Source organism: Leucopleurus acutus (assembly GCF_964270905.1).
Source record: "Leucopleurus acutus genome assembly, chromosome: X".
Lineage (NCBI taxonomy): Eukaryota > Metazoa > Chordata > Mammalia > Artiodactyla > Delphinidae > Leucopleurus > Leucopleurus acutus.
The window spans coordinates 74,630,825-74,655,981 of record NC_139148.1 but is presented as its reverse complement, the minus strand read 5'-3'; the positions used below and the strand labels follow the sequence as shown (position 1 = coordinate 74,655,981).

Sequence of the window (25,157 nt, the reverse complement as noted above, 5' to 3'; positions counted from 1 at the left end):
ATCACTTATGTCTTCTTCTGTATCACCTAATCTGTTATTATTTCCTTCTAGTGTATTTTTTATTTCAGTTATTGTATTCTTCACCTCTGACTGGTTATTTTTTAATATTTTCTAGTTCTTTGTTAAAATTCTCACTGTGTTCATCTATTCTTTTCTCAAGTTCAGTTAGTATTCTTATTACTGTTGCTTTGAACTATTTATCAGGTAAATTATCTCTGTTTCATTAGAGTTTTTCAGGTTTTTTTTCTTTCATTTGAAACATATTCCTATGTCTTATTTTGTTTAACTTTCTGTGTCTCTATGAAATTATGTGAAACAGTACCTATCCTGATCTTGAAGGCATGTCCTTGTGTGGGAGCACCCCTATGCAGTCTGTGTGTGCCCTGTGGCTTTGGTCAGAGAGCTGGATCTGAAGTGAGCACAGGCTTTGTCTTCCCCTTGGATGTCCAGCCACCACCTTGGTTGGTAAGACTGGATTTGGAAAGGCTAGAGCCAGAGCCAGGTGTGAGCCAGGGCTTCTCCTAGGCTCAGTGGCCATTACCACTTTAAGGGCTGGGGCTGGGGCAGGGACCAAGGGGCCTGTAGCATGAGCCCTGAGGTAGAATTTTTTGTCTCCAGGTTTTGTTGTTAGTCTCTTTCTAGATTGGGGTGATGACTGGGTCCCGAGGGCTTGGTGCTGCACTTCTGTGCTGGCTTAACTTTTTCCTCACCATGTGCACCTTAGATAGAGACTGGGTTGGAATCAGAGGTTTTGGTGCCACACTACTGAGATGGTTTCAGTCCACTGGGAATGGCGGTCTCCACCCTGGAACCAATTTTGTTCCCCACAAAAGGGGCAAGAACACACTTGCTAACAATGGCTGCTTCCACCCTTGTCAGAGACAGGGCCAGGGTCCAAGCCAGCGTCATTCCTTCCAAGTGTGCACTCTCTCATTAGCAATGACAAGAGAGACTGGAGTAAGAGCCTGGTGCAGGCTCGGGCATACTGGGGTTGTCCTGGCAAGCCAGCCAGAGCCCCAGACACTTTTCAATCTGTTGTCATCACACTGTGACCAGGAGTAAGCAAGCTTGTGCATGGGCTCTTCAAGAGCAGTCTTGGTTTCTTATAGATCTCCAGTAAGCCTCACTGGTTTTCAAACAAGCTAAGGGAGCTCATCTTCCTTTGTCAGACCCCATGGCTGGGGTGCCTAATATGTGGCTCATACCCTTCACTCCCCAGAGAGGATCCCAGAGCCCATGATATCCTCCTCCTTTTCTGGGTCCCCAGCTAGGGATGTGGGACCCAACCAGATCACTTCTCCTCCCTTCCTGCCAGACTCTGCATGGATCTCTCTTTACAGCCCTGGTTGCAGAAAAGCCATTCTGCCAATCTCCAGCTCATATTCAGAAAGAGCTGCTCCCCATGTAGTTGTATTTTTGATGTGCTCGTGAGGGCAAGTGAGCTCAGTGTCCTCCTACTCTGCCATCTTAACATATTGTATTGATTTTGTATACTGCATCTTTACTGAATTCATTTTTTAGTTCTAATTGTTTTATGGTCGTTGTTGAGTTTTCTACATATATGATCATGCCATCTGCAAATAGAAATAACTTTACTTCTTCCTTTCAGATTTGGGTGCTTTTTATTCTTTTTACTTACCTAATTGCTCTGGCTAGGATTTCCAGTAATATGTTGAGCAGGTGTTGAGAGTGGGCATCCTTGTTTTGTACCAGAAAGGTACAAAGGGAAAGCTTTATGTTTTTCTCCATTGATTATGATGTTAGCTGTGGGCTTTTCATATATGGTCTATAAGCTGTGAGTTAATTTTCTTTTACACCTTTTCATTGAGTTTTAATCATAAATGTATGTTGAACTTTGTCAAGTGCTTTTTCTTTGCCCATTAAGATAATTGTGTGGTTTTATTCTTTCATTTAAATTTTTTGTATCACACTGATTATTTGCATATGTTAAACCAACATTGCATCCCAGGGATAAATCCCTCTTGGTCATGGTGTATGATCCTTTTAATGTGCTGTTAAAATTGGTTTGCTAGTATTTTATTGAGAATTTATGCCTCTATACTCATCAGTAATATTGACCTTTAATTTTTTTTCTTGTAGCGTCTTTATCTGGAATTATTATCAGTGTAATGCTGGGCTTGTAAAATGAGTTTGGGAGTACTCCCTCCCATTCAATTTTTGGAAGAGTTTGAAAAAGATTGGAGTTAATTTTTTAGACATTGGTAAAATTCAACAGAGAAACCATCTGGAGCTGGGTTGTTGTTGGTGGTGGTGGTGGTTGCTTTTTTGTTTCTTGTTTTTGTTTTTTTGGTTGGGAGGTTTTTGATTACTGATTCAACTTTGTTAATAGTAATTGATTTATCCATGTTTCTATTTCTTCTTGATTGAGTTTTGTTAGGTTGTATATTTCTAGGAATTTATCAGCTTCCTCTAGGTTATCCAGTCTGTTCATGTATGATTGTGCTTATTAGTCCTGTGTGATCCTTTATATTACTGAGGTACCATTTAAATGCCTGCTCTTTTATTCCTGATTTTTATCTAAGTCTTCTCTCTTTTATCTTTGTCTAATTAAGGTTTTGTTGATTTTATCTTTTCAAAAAAAACCAACCTTAGTTGTGTTGATTTTTTTTCTATTGCTTTCTTATCCTCCACTTGATTTATTATTTATTTATTTAAACTTATTTATTATTTCCTTCTGCTAACTTTTGACTTGGTTTGTTCTTTTTCTAGTTCCTTGAGGTGTAAAATTAGATTGTTTATTTGATACTTTGTATTTTTTAAATATAAACTTCCCTCTTAGTACTACTTTTGCTGCATTCCATAGTTTCGGTATATTTTATTTTCATTTTTATTTCTCTCCAGATACTTTTTAAATGTTCTTTTGATTTCCTCTCTTGATTTTCCTCAATGGTTGCTCAAGAGAGTATTGCTTATTTTCCACATATTTATAAATTTTCCCATTTTCTTGCTGTCATTGATTTCTAGTTTTATTTCACTGTGGTTGGAAAAGATACTTGGTATAATTTTAATCTTCATAAATTTGTCAAGACTTGGTTTGTGACCTAACATGGGATATATCCAGAAAAATGTTCTATGTGTGCTTGAAAAGAATGTGTATTCTTCTGCTGTTAGGTAGAAATTTCTGTAAGTTTCTGTTATGTCCATTTGGTTTATAGTGTTGTCCAAGTAAGATTTTTCTTTATTGCTTTTCTGTCTGGATGTTGTGTCCATTATTGTAAGTGGGATATTGAATTCCCCTACTATTATTGTATTGCTGTCAATTTCTGCCTTCAGATCTGTCAATGTTTTCTTTATACATTTAAGTGTTCTGCTACTGGGTACACATATATTTATAAATGTTATATCTTCCTATTGAATTGACCCTTTTATAATTATATAATGACCTTCATTTCTAAAAATAGTTTAAGACTTAAAGTCCATTTTTTCTGATATAACTATAGCCACTTTCACTTTATTTTGGTTACCATTTGCATGGTGTATCTTTTTCCATCACTTCACTTTCGACCAAATCATATTGCTGGGTCTTATTTTTTTATCCATTCATCCATTCAGTGCATTTTAATTGGTGAGTTTAATCCATTTACATTTAAAGTCAAGCACAGTGACTACTCTAATTCCATTTCTAAAACATCAAGTATAACATACATAGATCGAAACCTACTACTTTCTTTTTTCACAAAGATGGATACCTGGAGTTAAGTCAGCTTATAGTTAACCAGGAAAATTAACCATTTACTAAGTTAGAAATTAGGTAACCAGTATAGCTCTCAAAATATTTTTTGTTGTCTTGTTATAAAGGAACAACAGAAGTTTTATTGAAAGTCTTTTTCAGAAACTGGTATACCTGAGAAAAACATGACAGAAGTTATTCCTTGAGATCCTACTAATTTTTATTGGTACAAAAAATTCTTTTTATTTGCAAGTGGCTTTCTGTAAAATGTTGGTCACTTCCGAGACACCAAAAATTTTAAAGCCAGTATCAGTTAAGAGAGGCATTAAGACTAGGAAATTGATCATAAGTTTATTACTGTATCCTCATCGTAAAAACAACTTTATTCCAGAGGTTAAATAAAATAAAATTCCTGGGTTTCCCTGGTGGCCCAGTGGTTAAGAATCCTTATGCCAATGCAGGGGACATGGGTTCAAGCCCTGGTCCAGGAAGATCCCATCTGCTGTGGAGCAACTAAGGCCATGTACCACAACTACTGAGTCTATGCTCTAGAGCCCATGAGCCACAACTACTGAGCCAGTGTGCCACAACTACTGAAGCCCACGTGCCTAGAGCCGGTGCTACACAACAAGAGAAGACACTGCAATGAGAAATCTGCACACCGCACTGAAGAGTAGCCCCCGCTCACCACAACTAGAGAAAGCCCATGCATAGCAATGAAGACACAACACAGCCAAAAATGAACATAAATTAAAAAAAATTCCTGTTGCAAAACAACATTGAAGTGGAGGAAGAATGTGAAAAGATTAAACATTTTGGACTTAACCATATATGGGATTGAAACTTAGCTCTGCCACTTACTAGCTTTGTGATTATGGGCAAAGCCAAAACACTCTGTTCCTCTGTTTCCCAATCTGCAAAAATTGGAATATTAAAATTTCCCTTTTTTCCAAAAATTTGGTAAGAAATAAATGAGTTAACATGAGAGATAGAAGATGAATAAATTTGGGGGATGTAATGTACAACATTGTTATTAGCGTTAATGATACTCCATTAAATACTTGAAAGTTGCTAAGAGATACAATCTTAAAATTTCTCACTACACAAAAGAAATGATAATTATGACATGATAGAGGTGTTAGTTAACATGGTTGTGATAATCATATTGTAATGTATAAGTGTATCAAATCAACACTTTGTACACCTCAAACTTATACAATGTAAAACTGAGCATGTTTCCATTTATTCCCCATTGTGAGCACTGGTTGAAGACCATTCTCACTCTATAATTCACCATGAAAACTTCAGCTTTAAATGAGTCTATCATACTGATTTAACTCAATAATGTCCCTTTTTAATTCCTCTCTCCTTTTCCCTCCAAAATAAAGACTTATCATGCTTGAAATTCTAGAAGCTGAAAAGAAGAGAGAAAAGGCTGCTACTTATTTACCTATCACATTATATTGAATTTAACTGCAAATGCAGATTGGAAGCCTGTGGCTCCTAAGACCATCCTAGGTTGCCCCTTATTATTCCCCACTAAAATTATATTTTATTTATTTATTTATCCATTCATGTATGTTGATAGTTATAATCCCACCTACTTCCAAAAGAGATCTCAGGGGTGATCTTATGATCAAGTCAAGGTACAGTTATCACAGGGTCAAGGAAAAAAAAACAGTTACTAAGAAAGGAGGGGACATTCTATTCCACAGGCATCTTTCTCTTTTCTCCCCCTTTTCCATCTCTTTTTCTTTTTTTCTTCTTGTTCTACATCTTTAGCCCCTGCCAATAATTCCTCAAGTCTCCCAGCACCCTCACTTATCTAAGGAGGTGGTACTCCAGCTTGAAGCAAAGGTGGATACTCAGAACTGCATTTCAGTGGCAAATTATTTAGAGAAAAATTAAGAAGCCTGAGGTGAAATTGAAGGAGGCAGCTTTTAGCAATCAAAAGGTGCAATAGTTAGCACTATAAAAATTAGAATTTAACCCCACCACAACAAAACAATAGAGATAAATCAATGTTTCCTGAAATGGGATTCTGACCCATAATAGTTTTCTAATTTCAATGTACAAATTAGAGGTAGGGTTAAGCCTCCTTTTGTACTAACTGCTGATAATCAAAGTATACATATTATTCTCTCCTCTCCTCTCAGCCCTCCTCTCTCCTTTCCCAGAATAAAGCAATGAGAGTCACCTGCTTTGGATTCCTGAAGACACTCACCTGTATTAGAATTAAGATCATCAGGCTCTGATTCGGTCCCATTTTGGCTTCCATTTCCCTGAAGAGTGTTCATAGCCATAAGCTTCATCTTCTGCAGCTTCATCGCCTCAGCCATTGTTGCAGCTGTTATACCTAAAACCATAACCATTCTTTTAAAACAGGGGCCATTTCTTAATGTAATTGAAGACTGTATACATTTCTTTAACAGGCCTATGCTGCACAGCACAAGCCAAAAGTAAGCCCAAGTCTAATTTATGAATAATATTCTTTAACAAAGTAATTTTCAACTCCTCTAATAACTTCTTACAATGGACAGTTTGAACATCTGAAAAAGCATTAAATATGGGTCTGATTCCCAATTGAAAACAGCACAGAGAAAACAAACAGCATAATTTGAAAATTGTCTGAGAAATTTCAAAACTCTTGCTAATGTGTTCTGGTGTCTATTAAGAGCTCTGGACAGTTGTTTTAGACAGAGCTCACCATGCACTAAAATCCATCTAAAACAACATTGTCAGAGGAAGCACTCTGAAATGCTAGAAGGAACAACTTTCTAGTGAATATCCTTGCTAGCACTTCTACTAAAGAATGGGCTACCTTCCTTATGAGAGTTACCTTAGAAAGAAGAATTAAGGGGAGGAAACACAAAGTTGTCTTTATACCCTTTTACTGACCTCCTTCTTATATACTGAGGGACCAAATAAATGAAAACACGGCAGGCCATCTCTGAAAGTGTGCCAGCCCTTGTAGTATAATTACATTCTTTTGTATTAATATAAGGCAATTTTTAAAACTCTATATAATGGTACAAAGAGGTAGGAATAAAAAACCCAAAGATAAAATATGAGTGCATAAGTTTGAAATTCTTCCTCCTAGGAAGTCTATATCCAGCAAAACCATAGAAATATAACCGGAAATTGGTACTAAAAATAGATCAATCTGTACTCCACCAATGCCCTTCAAGATGTATAGTGAATTCAACTAAATTATTTTTAAATAGTATCGAAATCCCTAACCATCTACTGGTGCACTGGTACCACGGGCCAAAAAGAAAAAGAAAAAAAACTCTGGCAGATTTAAAACAGTATTTTAGAATTCAGTGAAATCATTCTCCCCTGCAAATGCAAATCAAAGAAAAGAAGGCATGTATTGGTTGCTGCAAAAGAGTGGAGGTTCCTTAAAAAATAAAAATAGAACTACCATATGACCCAGCAATCCCATTACTGGGATATACCCTGAGAAAACCATAATTCAAAAAGACACACACACCCCAATGTTCACTGCAGCACTATTTACAATACCCAGAACATGGAAGCAACCTAAATGTCCACCAACAGATGAATGGATAAAGAAGATGTGGTACATATATACAATGGAATATTACTCAGACTTAGAGTGGTGAAAATAGTTCTTAAGAGTCACAAGAACTTTAATGAATATCTAAACCAACTCTTCCATTTTACAAATGAAAAACTGAATCCTAGAGAGGAAAAGTGAGGGACTTAATACAACACAGACAGTAGAGCTAGGATGAGAACTCGTGTCTCCTGACATGTACCCTTAGTGCTTTGTCCACTAAATCCCACCTTCTTAATCTTGATTTTAATTTCTTTAAAACTCTCTAAATGGGTTTGAAGAGAGGCATTATAAGTCACTGACCAGAACAAGGGAAAAATCATGTCATATAACTTCTCAAGGATTCAGATTACTCAATATGAAAAATGAAAGGGTTGGACTAAGTGGTCTTTACAGTCCTTTATGAAGCAATAATTCTGACTAGATTTACTTTGTACTGTATAGTTTTGTCATACTTCTGGTTTTGTATAGATGTTATCCATGCATGCTCTAAAGCAAAATTTTTCTTGGACTCCTTTCTCACTAGTAAACAAGCATTAGACTTATAAATTTATGTGATCTATAGTCCTTAACCTAGAAGTGCAGTGGGGAAAAAAATCCATGCTGCGTAGAAAAATTTACAAGGGGAAAAATGTGAATTTGGATTTGCAGCAGTGATTGAACAAAAATTAAGGCAATTTTATAGTTTCCTAATTGGTTATACTGTGCCTATCTCTTCATATTAGTTTGAAAGCTTTTCTGTCAAAACTGTGAATAAGTAAATTAACTAAAGGAGAACTATGAGTAATCAAATCTTGAGGTTTACAATTAAATGAAATGGTGGGTCAGTTCACTGCAACATGGTTTTATATTTTAAAAATAGCATTTAATTAAATTAACGAAGTGTTGCATTAATAATATCCCTCCAAAAAAGAAAAGCAGTTTAGAACAAAATTCCAGGTTGCCAAGCAACTGTTTATTTTCCTGTAGACACTTCTGAAAATGCATAAAAGGCATTTTAAATGTCTTTGAAAGTCTAATAATCTCTTCAAATGTTCCAATTATATCTAATGTTAAAAGATTAAAAGCAAGAAAGAAACATCCTATTGAACCTATACCAACATCTTCCAAATTATTTTCCATTTGCCTGCTCATTTCATAAAATGTTAAAAGAGAATTGTTTTTAAAAAAAGGGGAGGGGGGAAGATGGCAGAAGAGTAAGACACGGAGATCACCTTCCTCCCCAAAGATACATCAGAAATACATCTACACATGGAACAACTCCTACAGAACACCTACTAAAAGCTGGCAGAAGACCTCAGACCTCCCAAAAGGCAAGAAACTCCCCACGTACCTGGGTAGGGCAAAATAAACAGAGACAAAAGAATAGGGACGGGAACATCACCACTGGGAGAGAGCCGTGAAGGAGGAAAGGTTTCCACACACTAGAAGCCCCTTCATGGGCAGAGACTGTGGGTGGCGGAGGGGGGGACCTTTGGAGTCGCGGAAGAGAGCACAGCCACAGGTGCAGAGGGAAAAGTGGAGAGATTCCCGCACAGAGGATCGGTGCCAACCTGCACTCACCAGCCTGAAAGGCTTGTCTGCTCACCCGCCGGGATGGGGGGCGGGGGCTGGGAGCTGAGGCTCAGGCTTCAGTTGGAGTGCAGGGAGAGAACTGGCGGCCTGAACACAGCCTGAATGGGTTATTGCACCACGGCTAGCTGGGACGGAGTCCGGGAAAAAGTCTGGAACTGCCAAAGAAGCAAGAGACATTTTCTTCCCTCTTTGTTTCCTGGTGAGCGTGGAGAGAGGATTTAGAGCACAGCTTAAAGGAGCTCCAGAAACGGGCGCGAGCCGTGGCTAACAGTGAGGACAACAGAGATGGGCATGAGATGCTAAGGCTGCTGCTGCCACCAACAAGAAACCTGTGTGCGAGCAAAGGTCACCCTCCACACCTCCCTTCTGGGGAGCCTGTGCAGCCCGCCACTGCCAGGGACCCGGGATCCAGGGACAACTTCCCTGGGAGAACACATGGTGCGCCTCAGGCGGGTGCAACGTCACACCGGCCTCTGCTGCCACAGGCTCACCCCACACTCCGTATCCTTCCCTCCACCCAGCCTGAGTGAGCCAGAGACCACGAATCAGCGGCTCCTTTAACCCCGTCCTGTCTGAGCAAAGAATAGACGCCCTCCGGTGACCTACATGCAGAGGTGGGGCCAAATCCAAAGCTGAGCCCCTGGGACCTGTGAGAACTAAGAAGAGAAAGGAAAATCTCTCCCAGCAGCCACAGGAGCAGCGGATTAAATCTCCACAATTAACTTGATGTACCCTGCATCTGTTGAATACCTAAATAGACAACGAATCATCCCAAATTGAGGAGGTGGACTTTGAGAGCACTATTTATTATTTTTTCCTCTTTTCCTCTTTTTGTGAGTGTGCATGTGTAAGCTTCTGTGTGACATTTTCTCTGTATACCTTTGCTTTCACCATTTGTCCTAGGATTCTATCCGTCCGTTTTTTGGTGTTGTTTTGTTTGTTTGTTAAGTTTTTAAAAAAAATTCTTAAAAATTACTTTTTTCTTTTAATAACTTTATTTTATTTTACCTTATTTTATTTTATTTTATCCTTTTTCTTTCTTTCTCCTTTTTCTCCCATTTATTCTGAGCCATGAGAATGGAAGGCACTTGGTGCTGCAGACAGGAGTCAGTGCTGTGCCTCTGAGGTGGGAGAGCTATCTTCAAGACACTGGTCCACAAGAGACCTCCCAGCTGCACGTAATATCAAATGGCAAAACTCTCCCAGAGATCTCCATCTCAAAACCAACACCCAGCTTCACTCAACGACCAGCAAGCTACAGTGCTGGACACCCTATGCCAAACAACTAGCAAGACAGGAACACAACCACACCCATTAGCAGAGAGGCTGCCTAAAATCATGATAAGTCCACAGATACCCCAAAACACACTACCAGACGTGGACGTACCCACCAGAAAGATAAGATCCAGCCTCATCCACCAGAACACAGGCACTAGTCCCCTCCACCAGGAAGCCTACAAAATCCACTGAAACAACTTTAGCCCCTGGGGATGGACCCAAAAAAAACGGGAACTATGAAACTGCAGGCTGCAAAAAGGAGACCCCAAACAAGTAAGATAAGCAAAATGAGAAGATAGTAAAACACACAGCAGATGAAGGAGCAAGATAAAAACCCACCAGACCTAACAAATGAAGAGGAAATAGGCAGTCTACCTGAAAAAGAATTCAGAATAATGATAATAAAGATGATCCAAATTCATGGAAATAGAATAGAGAAAATGCAAGAAACATTTAACAAGGACCTAGAAGAACTAAAGATGAAACAAGCAACGATGAACAACAAAATAAATGAAAATAAAAACACTCTAGAAGGGATCAATACCAGAATAACTGAGGCAGAAGAACGGATAAGTGACCTGGAAGATAAAATAGTGGAAATAACTACTGCAGAGCAGAATAAAGGAAAAAGAATGAAAAGAACTGAGGACAGTCTCAGAGACTTCTGGGACAACATTAAATGCACCAACATTAGAATTATAGGGGTTCCAGAAGAAGAAGAGAAAAAGAAAGGGACTGAGAAAATATATGATGAGATTATAGTTGAAAACTTCCTTATTATGGGAAAGGAAATAGTTAATCAAGTCCAGGAAGCACAGAGAGTCCCATACAGACTGGCTGAATGGATATAAAAACAAGAACCATATATATGCTGTCTACAAGAGACCCACTTCAGACCTAGAGACACATACAGACTGAAAGTGAGGGGATGAAAAAGATATTCCATGCAAATGGAAACCAAAAGAAAGCTGGCATAGTAATTCTCATATCAGACAAAATAGACTTTAAAATAAAAACTATTAGAATTGACAAAGAAGGACACTACATAATGATCAAGGGATCGATCCAAGAAGATGATATAACAATTGTAAATATTTATGCACCTAACATAGGACCACCTGAATACATAAGGCAAATACTAACAGCCATAAACGGGGAAATCAACAGTAATACATTCATAATAGGGGACTTTTACACCCCACTTTCACCAATGGACAGATCATCCAAAATGAAAATAAACAAGGAAACACAAGCTATAAATGATACATTAAACAAGATGGACTTAATTGATATTTATAGGACATTCCATCCAAAAACAACAGAATACAAATTTTTCTCAAGTGCTTATGGAACATTCTCCAGGATAGATCATATCTTGGGTCACAAATCAAGCCTTGGTAAATTTAAGAAAATTGAACTTGTATCAAGTATCTTTTCTGACCACAACGTTATGAGACTAGATATAAATTCCAAGAAAAGATCTGTAAAAAATACAAACATATGGAGGCTAAACCATACACTACTTAATAATGAAGTGATCACTGAAGAAATCAAAGAGGAAATCAAAAAATACCTAGAAACAAATGACAATGGAGACACAACGACCCAAAACCTATGGGATGCAGCAAAAGCAGTTCTAAGAGGGACGTTTATAGCAATACAATCCTACCTCATGAAACAGGAAACATCTCGAATAAAAAACCTAACCTTGCACCTAAAGCAATTAGAGAAAGAAGAACAAGAACCCCCAAAGTTAGAAGAAGGAAAGAAAGCATAAAGGTCAGATCAGAAATAAATGAAAAAGAAATGAAGGAAACGATAGCAAAGACCAATAAAACTAAAAGCTGGTTCTTTGAGAAGATAAACAAAATTGATAAACCGTTAGCCACACTCATCAAGAAAAAAAGGGAGAAGACAAATCAATAGAAATGAAAAAGGAGAAGTAACAACTGACACTGCAGAAATGCAAAAGATCATGAGCGATTACTAAAATCAACTCTATGCCAATAAAATGGACAACCTGGAAGAAATGGAAATATTCTAGGAAATGCACAACCTGCCAAGACTGAATCAGGAAGAAATAGAAAATATGAGTAGACAAATCACAAGCAGTGAAATTGAAACTGTGATTAAAAATCTTCCAACAAGCAAAAGCCCAGGACCAGATGGCTTCACAGGCGAATTATATCAAACATTTAGAGTAGAGCTAACACCTATCCTTCTCAAACTCTTCCAAAATATAGCAGAAGGAGGGACACTCCCAAACTCATTCTACGAGGTCACCATCACCCTGATACCGAAACCAGACAAGGATGTCACAAACAAACTACAGGCCAATATGATGGATGAACATAGATGAAAAATCCTCAACAAAATACTAGCAAACAGAATCCAACAGCACATTAAAAGGATCATACAACATGATCAAGTGGGGTTTGTTCCAGTAGTTCAAGGACTCTTCAATATACGCAAATCAATCAATTTGATACACCATATTAACAACTTGAAGGAGAAAAAACCATATGGTCATCTCAATAGATGCAGAGAAAACTTTCGACAAAATTCAACACCCATTTATGATAAAAACCCTCCAGAAAGTAGGCATAGAGGGAACTTACGTCAATACAATAAAGGCCATATATGACAAAGCCAGAGCCAACATAGTACTCAACAGTGAAAAACTGAAAGCATTTCCACTAAGGTCAGGAACAAGACAAGGTTGCCCACTCTCACCACTCTTATTCTACATAGACTTGGAAGTTTTAGCCACAGCAATCAGAGAAGAAAAGGAGATAAAAGGAATCCAAATCAGAAAAGAAGAAGTAAAGCTGTCACTGTTTGCAGATGACATGATACTATACATAGAGAATCCTAAAGATGCTACCAGAAAACTACTAGAGCTAATCAATGAATTTGGTAAAATAGCAGGATACAAAATTAATGCTCAGAAGTCTCTGGCATTCCTATACACTAATGATGAAAAATCTGAAAATGAAATTAGGAAAACACTCCCATTTACCATTGCAACAAAAATAAACAAATATCTCAGAATAAACTTACCTAAGGAGACAAAAGACCTCTATGCAGAAAATTGTAAGACACTGATGAAAGAAATTAAAGATGGTACAAATAAATGGAGAGATATACCATGTTCTTGGATTGGAAGAATCAACACTGTGAAAATGACTATACTACCCAAAGCAATCTACAGGTTCAATGCAATCCCTATCAAACTACCACCGGCATTTTTCACAGAACTAGAACAAACAATTTCATAATTTTTATGGAAATACGAAAGACCCAGAATAGCCACAGCAATCTTGAGAACGAAAAACGGAGCTGGAAGAATCAGGCTCCCTGATCAGACTATACTACAAAGCTACAGTAATCAAGACAGTATGGTACTGGCACAAAAACAGAAATATAGATCAATGGAACAGCATAGAAAGCCCAGAGATAAACCCACACACATATGGTCACCTTATCTTTGATAAAGGAGGCAGCAATGTACAGTGGAGAAAGGACAGCCTCTTCAATAACTGGTGCTGGGAAAACTGGAGAGGTACATGTAAAATTATGAGATTAGATCACATCCTAACACCATACACAAAAATAAGCTCTAAATGGATTAAAGACCTAAATGTAAGGCCAGAAACTATCAAACTCTTAGAGGAAAACATAAGCAGAACACTCTATGACATAAATCACAGCAAGATCCTTTTTGGCCCACCTCCTAGAGAAATGGAAATAAAAACAAAAGGGACCTAATGAAACTTCAAAGCTTTTGCACAGCAAAGGAAACCATAAACAAGACCAAAAGACAACCCTCAGAATGGGAGAAATTATTTGCAGATGAAGCAACTGACAAAGGATTAATCTCCAAGATTTACAAGCAACTCTTTCAGCTCATAACAAAAAAACAAACAACCCAATCAAAAACTGGGTGGAAGACCTAAATAGACATTTCTCCAAAGAAGATATACAGACTGCCAAGAAACACATGAAAGAATGCTCAACATCATTAATCATTTGAGAAATGCAAATCAATACTACAATGAAATATCATCTCACACCAGTCAGAATGGCCATCATCAAAACATCTAGAAACAATAAATGCTGGAGAGGGTGTGGAGAAACTGGAACACTCTTGCACTGCTGGTGGGAATGTGAATTGGTTCAGCCACTATGGAGAACAGTATGGAGGTTCCTTAAAAATCTACAAATAGAACTACCATTTGACTCAGCAATCCTACTACTGGGCATATACCCTGAGAAAACCATAATTCAAAAAGAGTCATGTACCACAATGTTCATTGCAGCTCTATTTACCATAGCCAAGAGATGGAAACAACCTAAGTGCCCATCGTCGGATGAATGGATAAAGAAGATGTGGCACATATATACAATGGAGTGTTATTCATCCATAAAAAGAAACGAAATTGAGCTATTTGTAATGAGGTGGATGGACCTAGAATCTGTCATACAGAGTGAAGTAAGTCAGAAAGAGAAAGACAAATACCGTATGCTAACACATATATATGGAATTTAAGAAAAAATAATGTCATGAAGAACCTAGGCATAAGACAGGAATAAAGACACAGACCTACTAGAGAATGGACTTAAGGATATGCGGCAGGGGAAGGATAATCTGAGACAAAGTGAGAGAGTGGCATGGACATATATACACTACCAAACTTAAAATAGATAGCTAGTGGAAGCAGCCACAAGGCACAGGGAGATCAGCTCGGTGCTTTGTGACCACCTAGAGGGGTGGGATAGGGAAGGTGGGAGGGAGGGAGATGCAAGAGGGAAGAGATATTGGAACATATGTATATGTATATGTATAACTGATTCACTGTGTTATAAGGCAGAAACTAACACACTATTGTAAAGCAATTATACTCCAATAAAGCTGTAAAAAAATACAAAATAAATTTTAAAAAAGGGGAGATGAGGGATGAGGGATTTCCATGACCAATTGAGACAACACTGGGTTGAAAATAACAAACTTCATTTAGCCCGTATTATATGCCTCACACTGTTGTACGTTCTTTACATATTTATTTATTTAATATTCACAAAAACCTTCAGAGGGAAGTACCAACACTATTTCCATTTTTCAGATAAGGAAACAATCACAGAAACTGAAAAACAAATCTAATGTCACATAGCTAATAAACCTTGAAGTTGGGGTTTAAACTCAGGTACATTGGCTCCAGGCTTCTTTAATGCAGGTAGTTTCAAAGCTTACAATATGCTAATATTTACTGTGATTTTCCAAAAGAGGCAGAGAGCAGACTACATTTTCTAAACTTTTTGAATAATGAAACTCATTTTCATGGAATACCTATTCAATATATATTGATATATATCAGGATTTTTCACAGTTTACACAAAGTTAACTACTATCTTGTTGAGCAATCATCAGTTATACTTGTCTTTGGTGATATCCTTTTAAATTAGAAATGTTCCTGGTTTTTAAACATCACTGACAATCATTAATTATGTTGTTGGTACCATCCGATAGGTCATTTCTTATTTATGAAAATTTGAGGTTTGAAAATTCTTCTAATGGTATGTACAACTTCTTGTAAGTTATACACGTCCCTGGGTACCTTATTTGAACATTTTTATAGAGTATTATAGAGTAGACCTTTCAAGATAATTTCTAAGGCCTTGCAGCCCTGACCTCCCATTGGTCTGATTTTCAAACCAGCAATGGCACACCCAGCAAATCCCATCATAAGTCTAGGAGAGGGTATGCATTAGATATAGATTAAGGGTGACAAAACACCTCAAATTTCTGACATTAGGACAAGAGTAGCTGTCCCCATAACTAGTTAGTTCAAGAAGGCAGGAAGCTAAGAACAGTTGCAGTAGCCTCCTTCCAGAGCCCTTCTATCCTCAAGTGCAGGATTTCTTCAAATAGACCAGCCCACCAGATAAGAAACCTACCTGCTAGTCTATGAAATATGGTCTCTCAGATACCTATCAAATTCAATAAGCCAGAGAAATACTTAAAAGCTAACAGTTCATATAACAAAATGAGTTTGAATACTGTTTCACTAGTCAACTTATTTTACTTTTTCTACTTAGTCTCAAAGAGATTTTTGACACTTTATAAAACATATTTATTTGTTAGCTTCAGTAGCTCATATGTTAAAATTAGAACAAAACAGAGAAAATTACCATGGCCCCTGCACAAGGATAAAATGCAAGTTTGTGGAATGTTCCATATTTTTGATGATAGTTACACAACAATGTGAATGTATTGTACTAAATGCAACTGAACAGTATTGTTACAATTGTAAAGTTTATGCTATGTGTATTTTATCAGAGCAAAAGAAAACATATTTGGTCAAGTCAGTGATCTCTTATAAATCAAAACTGATAACAAGGATATAAAAGAAGAAAAAGATTATTAATTCTGGCATACTACCAAATTTGTGGCTATTTTTCTCCCATAGTTGCTCAAAGAAAGTATTTAAGTTTCATTTCAAGCATGTTAACCAAAATTAATTTCTATTTTGAAATGTGCTTGACTCTACGATGCCAATAAAAATATATATTATACAATAAAATATATAACATCTGAACTATAACTTTAATTTATAGAAACAGACAGCCACAGAAAAAAGTCACATTCTTAGAAGAAAGCTGAAAAAAAAAATAGTGATCCATTAGCTCAATTTAATTTTGACTAGCAAATCAATAATAACAGTAATCAACTGAAGTGAGGCCTACATTTAGATGATTTTGTATTGCTCTGCAGCAGATATCACCAATTAATAGAAATGAGAAAGATTAGCATTTACAGAATTAATAGGAGAGAAAGAGAAACAAACCTAGCCAAGTTCAAATTTATAACAAAAATAATTTGCCTTCAGATACATTCCAGATTGAAAAGGAAATTCAGTTTACTAAATGTATTTTTGAAATACACATTTCAGGAAATCGGAAGATGTTTAGGAAGATACAGTTTAAGATTTCTCACTAAGGATATTAATATAAAAAAGTGATCAGTGATTTTTGTGGAATTTCATTTTCTCTACATGATTTGTTCTGCTCACTGCAGCTATAAGACTTGTATTCCTGCTGCTTTTTGGAAAGCCAGTTTTGCCTGTGTGGAAAACCAGCAATACATTTCAAAATTAGATTTAATAAAATATATTTTGTTTAGATAGCAAATTCAGGAGGAAAACTTCCTACCCATTTTCCTTTAGAAATAAAATAAATAGGAACTTAGCCTCAAATTAAAAATCTATTTCGGTCTAAAATTAAGTTGCAGTGCTAACTTCTGTGTAGCAACTAGCGACAATTCAAATGTATTTTGTGTTCATTAAAAGGTATTAAACTGCTACTACGAGAATATTAAACATTGATAACAAACCACCTTCCAGAAAGGTAATTGGCTTCTTGAAGATCACTGCCACTCATGGCTTGTAAGTAGTTGGTTTTCCCTTTTATCTGCCATAAGTGCCAGAGAATCAGCTATGAAATGGATTCTTCACTCTCCTAGATAGTAGTTCTCAAACACTGCCATGGTCTGTTGCCCATAGAGCTACTAAAATGATTCTTTGTTATTTGTATTCAACATTATGACATTTGCATCATAAATATTTATATACTACTTAAATAAACCCAAAAAATCCAGCAAAATATCTTGAAACGTTGATTGGTCATAAAACCCTGCATTTTAAGATAATCTGCATATTTATGATAATCAAGGTGTAATATATAACATCAGGAAATACCTGAGAAAATTGCAAGAAGAGTGCTTGTCTGGCCCAAATTATGATGTAAAAAATACTGTATGAGGAATCAGAAGGTCTGGATATTAAATCTGGACTTATCTATAGCTAGTTATATGCCTATCTGAGTCACTTTACACTCTCCCAGAATCAATATTCTTGTCTTAAAAATGAGGTTCATGGAAGCAGCCATGATGTCCTTCAATAGGTAAATGGATAAATATAATGTGGTACATCCAGGCAATGGAATATTATTTAGCACTAAAAACAAATGAGTTAGCAAGTCATGAAAAGACATGGAGGAACCTTAAATGCATATCACTAAGTGAAAGAAGCCAGTCCTAAAGGCTACATACTGTATGATTCCAACTATATTACATTCTGAAAAAGGCAAAATTACTGAAACAATAAAAATATCAGTGATTGTCAGGGATGGAGCCAGGGTGGGAGGCGGGGGCCAGGGACAAATAGGGAGAGCACGGAATTTTTAAGGCACTGAAAATACTGTGTAACATCATAATGATGCATATATGTCATTATACATTTGTCCAAACCCACAGAATGCATGACACAAAGGATGAACTCTAAGGTATACTATAGACTTCGGATTATAATGTTGGGTCAACGTAGGTTCATTCTTAGTAACAATTGTACCATTCTGCTGAGTGATATTGATAATAGGGGAGACTATGCATTTGTGGATGTAGGGGGTATATGGGAAATCTCTATACCTTCCTCTCAACTATATTATATAACTAAAACTGTTCTAAAAATATTGTCCTTAAAAATATGAGGTTCAATCCACCATTAACTTTCAATGAGTCTACATGGAATAATTACTTCCAAGATAACCATTTATTGACTTGTCATATATTAATTTTATATGTTATATCATGTCTCCCCTATCTAGGCTGCAAGCTCCTTACTTGAAGAAACTATGTATTATTCTTTTTTTTGTATTATTCTTAACTTTTTTGAATTCCTTGGTGCCTGACATAGTAGTGGGTAGTTGGTGGTGCCCAGTGAATGACTGCAGAATAACCAATGGGTATTGTGAGGGACACTGCCAGGAGGAAGAAAAAGCTCTACTTTACTTGCCCAACACTAGTAATTGTGTATGGTTTTCTAGTAGTAGGACTATTTTGCATTCTCTCCACAATCACATTCTGCCTGACCTTCCTGCCAAGACATGACAACAAACATAAGAAGTGGGGAAAGAGATGGTTCACTCAAACACTGGAGCTGCCAATAGTTCTGTGCTTGTTTTGTTTTACTCTTTCACTGTCTGATGGTGCCATTCTTTATCATCAGCTTATGCTTATGCTTACTGAAGAGGTATATGTCAAGAATCTGTTTTAGAAGGAAAAGAAATGTGCTATATTAAACATAATTATGTGAAAAATTTTGCAACAGAATTAGTCCTATTTGCAATTTAAGGAGCACATGAAGTTAACCATAGGTGTATTGATGCAAACGTATGAATAAATGTATGGTCACATCTCAGAGGCTTCCATTTGTATAATATTTTAATAAATGTGAATGCTAATTCTTTTAAATCTAAAACTTTAAAGAGATTAATTCTAAAACTCTGGAGAAATATATACAAAAGAAGAAAGTCTAAATTATGCCCACTATGATAATAATATTCAATTGTATGTATATTTTCCTACATGTTTTGAAATATATATATATATATAGATAGATAGATAGATAGATAGATAGATAGATAGATAGATAGATAACTATGTCTCTATTAGCTATCAGAATGTATAATTACTTGGAGCTACCTGAAACAACCAACAACAACATGAACATTTGCTATATGAGTTACAAGCCACAGTAAATAGGTACCATGAGAACCTGGCTCTTATTCTTGAATCTTCAAATGACACAAGGTATCTTGCAAGATTATTTTTCAAAGTTTACATTACTTTGCCTCATAAAATGCAGTGTGATAACTCAAGACCTTTGTCATTTTTGAAACATACCAGTCTATTACATTTTTAATAACCAAGTATAATAAAAGATTTTGGTATTGTTATTTCCATATTAAAACTACACTCTCTAAATTTCTAGGACCAGAAAAATCTGGCTGTCAGAGTGTTGACATGGTTAAGCATTCTTCCACAACATATGAAGTTTTACTTTAAATTGAGCTGCCTTTCTTCTGAGAGCAGTATCATTGCCAAGATGGGCAGGGTTTAGGGAATTATGAGGTATTGCCATACAACACTAAAAAAAATCCAGTGGGTATGATTTTCCCCTAAAATTGCCGTGGAGAATATTATCCTCAGTTAAGATACTAAGATGACATAGTTGAACTACAAGCATCCAATATTTCATTATAGCCCAGTAAAACAGATAGTTACAAAGGAGAATTCTGACTCCTATCCATCCTGCTCAAAAGCATCTTTATCTGATCATACATGAGTTATGACACTAGTTAATTAGTGCTTGGGTGACAGAAAAATAATTTGAAATTAAATAACTAGGCCAGATCATTAATAGAGGACACACACACACACACACACACACACACACACACACACACACAAGCATGCACACACAATAAAAATTATTCTTCACAGAGCTGGGGGTTAATGAATGACTTATAAGGTGGCACATACTTTCTGATTTCCCGAATTCTGTCACAGTCCTATTAAGAATAAATTCAGAGAGAAATACAAACCATTCTTTTTCTGCTTCAACCAATAGCTTGAGGTTGCTAAAGGGGGAAACTAACTCAAATGGATCAAATGAAATAGAAGCCCTAAAGAAATTTATCTCTTTTATAACCTTTTTTAAGTCAGAATTCCAAACATTTTGGTAATAATGTCTGACCTCAAAACTGCTATAGCTAGAGATAAACAAACACACACAGATGGGATATAGATGTGAACAGATCGGTCCAGCAAAATGTTAGGAATACTACACCATGTTGATGATGAGACAAGGAACTCCATCTTTTGCGGCTTGTGAAATTCCATGGCTTTTGTTCCTGTGAATAAGATATTATGTCTGGAACCAATAAATAAGAACAGAATCATCATGCCAGATTCCAGCTCTCCAAACTATGTTCTATTTATTCCCTTTCATTTCAATTTATTTGTGCCTTTTTCTTTGTTACCCTCCTAGGTCTTTGATATTTTTTGGAAAACCATGTTTCCATTAAGAGTTTAGTAATTTGTGCAAACAGATTGTCATAAATAATGGCTTTCTCTAGTTAAAGGTATCATTTCAACATGATCTATACCACCATTCTTCCTGTTGGTGATCCTAGTAATGAAGCCCCTTCAACTCTGTCAAATTACACAACTTTTTAACAAGTTATTACTCTCTATGTTTGTAAGGAACAGAGCCTTAATTTAGTTATATGTGCTGGGTTTTTTTTTAACAGCTGCCATGTATCTCAGGAAGACCGATACATTTAAAAAAAGGTTTCCTTTGGCTGGTTGCAATTGAATTGAGAGCATAGGAACTTCAAAAATTTCCACATGAAATAATCAGATTTTATAGACAAAGTGCATTTAACTTTTTAGTTAGAATCCCTGCTACCAGTAATTTCAAACACAGCACATTTTAAACAGCATTACTACAAACTCATACATTATGAAACTAAAAGGGGTATCTTGATTCCATAAAAATGAACTAAGAATTTCACAATCACTTTTTTATAGGTCTACATTCCTGCTTAGCTAGATTACTTAAATAACTTCCTAAGTAATCTCCCTGGCTCTAATTCTACCCCACCTCCAGTACATCCCATAATCTCTTACTCCTCAGTAATGTTTTCTTGAATAGCATTATTTTCACATCACTCACCCACATTAAAAAATTTTAGTGGTCCACCACTGCCTATAGAATAAAGTCCAGAGTGATATTTGCTGCAGCTGGGGAGGGTTACGTGCTCCAGAGTAGGGATTTGGACAAAGATTGCCTTATCCACTACAACGTCCTTTCAAAATTGTGATCACACCACTCTGGTGCTGTAGCCAGGAGTCAGTGTTGTGCCTCTGAAGTGGGAGAGCCAACTTCAAGACACAGGTCCACAAGAGACCTTCCACCTCCACGTAATATCAAATGGCGAAAATCTCCAAGAGATCTCCATCTCAAAAGCAACACCCAGCTTCAGGCAACGACCAGCAAGCTACAGTGATGTACACCCTATGCCAAACAACTAGCAAGACAGGAACACAACCACACCCATTAGCAGAGAGGCTGCCTAAAAAAATAATAAGTCCACAGATACCCCAACACACACCACCAGACGTGGACGTGCACACCAGAAAGACAAGATCCAGCCTCATCCATCAGAACACAGGCACTAGTCCCCTCCACCAGAAAGCCTACACAACCCACTGAAACAACTTTAGCCACTGGGGACGGACACCAAAAACAATGGGAACTATGAAACTGCAGCCTGCAAAAAGGAGACCCCAAACACAGTAAGATAAGCAAAATGAGAAGACAGAAAAATACACAGCAGATGAAGGAGCAAGATAAAAACCCACCAGACCTAACAAATGAAGAGGAAATAGGCAGTCTACCTGAAAAAGAATTCAGAATAATGACAGTAAAGATGATCCAAAATCTTGGAAATAAAACAGACAAAATGCAAGAAACATTTAACAAGGACCTAGAAGAACTAAAGATGAAACAAGCAACAATGAACAACAAAATAAATGATATGAAAAATACTCTAGAAGAGATCAATAGCAGGATAACTGAGGCAGAAGAAGGGATAAGTGAACTGGAAGATAAAATAGTGGAAATAACTACTGCAGAGCAGAATCAAAAAAAACGAATGAAAATAACTGAGGACAGTCTCAGAGACCTCTGGGACAACATTAAACACACCAACATTCGAATTACAGGGGTTCCAGAAGAAGAAGAGAAAAAGAAAGGGACTGAGAAAATATTTGAAGAGATTATAGTTGAAAACTTCCCTAATATGGGAAAGGAAATAGTTAATCAAGTCCAGGAGGCACAGAGAGTCCCATACAGGAAAAATCCATGGAGAAACATGCCAAGACACATATTAATCAAACTTTCAAAAATTAAATACAAAGAAAACATATTAAAAGCAGCAAGGGAAAAACAAGAAATAGCACACATTAGGGAATCCCCATAAGGTTAAGAGCTGATGTTTCATCAGAAACTCTGCAAGCCAGAAGGGACTGGCAGGACATATTTAAAGTGATGAAGGAGAAAAATCTACAACCAAGATTACTCTACCCAGCAACAATCTCATTCAGACTTGATGGAGAAAGTAAAATCTTTACAGACAAGCAAAAGCTGAGAGAGTTCAGCACCACAAAACCAGCTTCACAACAAATGCTAAAGAACTTTCTCAAGGCAAGAAACACAAGAGAAGGAAAAGATCGACAATAACAAACCCGAAACAATTAAGGAAATGAGAATAGGAACATACATATCGATAATTACCTTAAATGTAAATGGATTAAATGCTCCCAACAAAACACAGACTGGCTGAAACAAGAACCATATATATGCTGTCTACAAGAGACCCACTTCAGACCTAGAGACACATACAGACTGAAAGTGAGGGGATGGAAAAAGATATTCCATGCAAATGGAAACCAAAAGAAAGCTGGCATAGAAATTCTCATATCAGACAAAATAGACTTTAAAACAAAAACTATTAGAATTGACAAAGAAGGACACTACATAATGATCAAGAGATATATCCAAGAAGAATATATAACAATTGTAAATATTTATGCACCTAACAAAGGAGCATCTCAATACATAAGGCAAATACTAACAACCATAAAAGGGGAAATCACCAGTAATACATTCATAGTAGGGGACTTTAACACCCCACTTTCACCAATGGACAGATCATCCAAAATGAAAATAAACAAGGAAACACAAGCTATAAATGATACATTAAACAAGATGGACTTAATTGATATTTATAGGACATTCCATCCAAAAACAACAAAATACACATTTTTCTCAAGTGCTTATGGAACATTCTCCAGGATAGATCATATCTTGGGTCACAAATCAAGCCTTGGTAAATTTAAGAAAATTGAAATTGTATCAAGTATCTTTTCTGACCACAACGCTATGAGACTAGATATAAATTCCAGGAAAAGACCTGTAAAAAATACAAACACATGGAGGCTAAACAATACACTACTTAATAAAGAAGCGATCACTGAAGAAATCAAAGAGGAAATAAAACAATACATAGAAACAAATGCCAATGGAGACACGATGATCCAAAACCTATGGGATGCAGCAAAGGCAGTTCTAAGAGGGAAATTTATAGCAATACAATCTTACCTTAAGAAACCGGAAACACCTCAAATAAAAAACCTAACCTTGCAGCTAAAGCAACTAGAGAAAGAAGAAAAAAAAAAACCCAAAGTTAGCAGAAGGAAGAAAATCATAAAGATCAGACCAGAAGTACATGATAAAGAAATGAAGGAAACGATAGCAGAGATCAATAAAACTAAAAGCTGATTCTTTGAGAAGTTAAAAAATATTGATAAACCATTAGTGAGACTCATGAAGAAAAAAAGGGAGAAGTCTAAAATCAATAGAATTAGAAATGAAAAAGGAGAAGTAATAACTGACATTGCAGAAATACAAAAGATCGTGAGAGATTACTAAAATCAACTCTATGCCAATAGAATGGACAACCTGCAAGAAATGGAAATATTCTTGGAAATGCACAATCTGCCAAGACTGAATCAGGAGGAAATAGAAAATATGAGCAGACCAATCACAAGCACTGAAATTGAAACTGTGATTAAAAATCTTCCAACAAACAAAAGCCCAGGAACAGATGGCTTCACAGGCGAATTCTATCAAACAGTTAGAGTAGAGCTAACACCTATCCTTCTCAAACTCTTCCAAAATAGAGCAGAGGGAGGAACACTCCCAAACTCATTCTACGAGGCCACCATCACCCTGATACCAAAACCAGACAAGGATCTCACAAACAAAGAAAACTACAGGGTAATATCACTGATGAACATAGATGCAAAAATCCTCAACAAAATACTAACAAATAGAATCCAACAGCACATTAAAAGGATCATATGCCATGATCATGTGGGGTTTATTCCAGGAATGCAAGGATTCTTCAATACACGCAAATCAATCAAAGTGATACACCATTTTAACAATTTGAAGGAGAAAAACCATATGATCATCTCAATAGATGCAGAGAAAGCTTTTGACAAAATTCAACACCCATTTATGATAAAAACCCTCCAGAAAGTAGGCATAGAGGGAAATTACCTCAACA

General features: G+C 36.6%; 1 protein-coding gene across 1 annotated transcript in view; it reads right to left on the bottom strand.

Moving 5' to 3' along the window:
* The window catches only part of DACH2 (dachshund family transcription factor 2), a gene marked incomplete at both ends in the record, with an annotated part of 629,522 nt that overhangs the window by 224,659 nt on the left and 379,706 nt on the right, over positions 1 to 25,157 (bottom strand). The window contains one exon of the mRNA XM_082864247.1: positions 5,916 to 6,047. Within this exon, the coding sequence (XP_082720373.1) occupies positions 5,916 to 6,047 (132 nt within the window). The remainder of the gene's footprint in view (positions 1 to 5,915; positions 6,048 to 25,157) is intronic.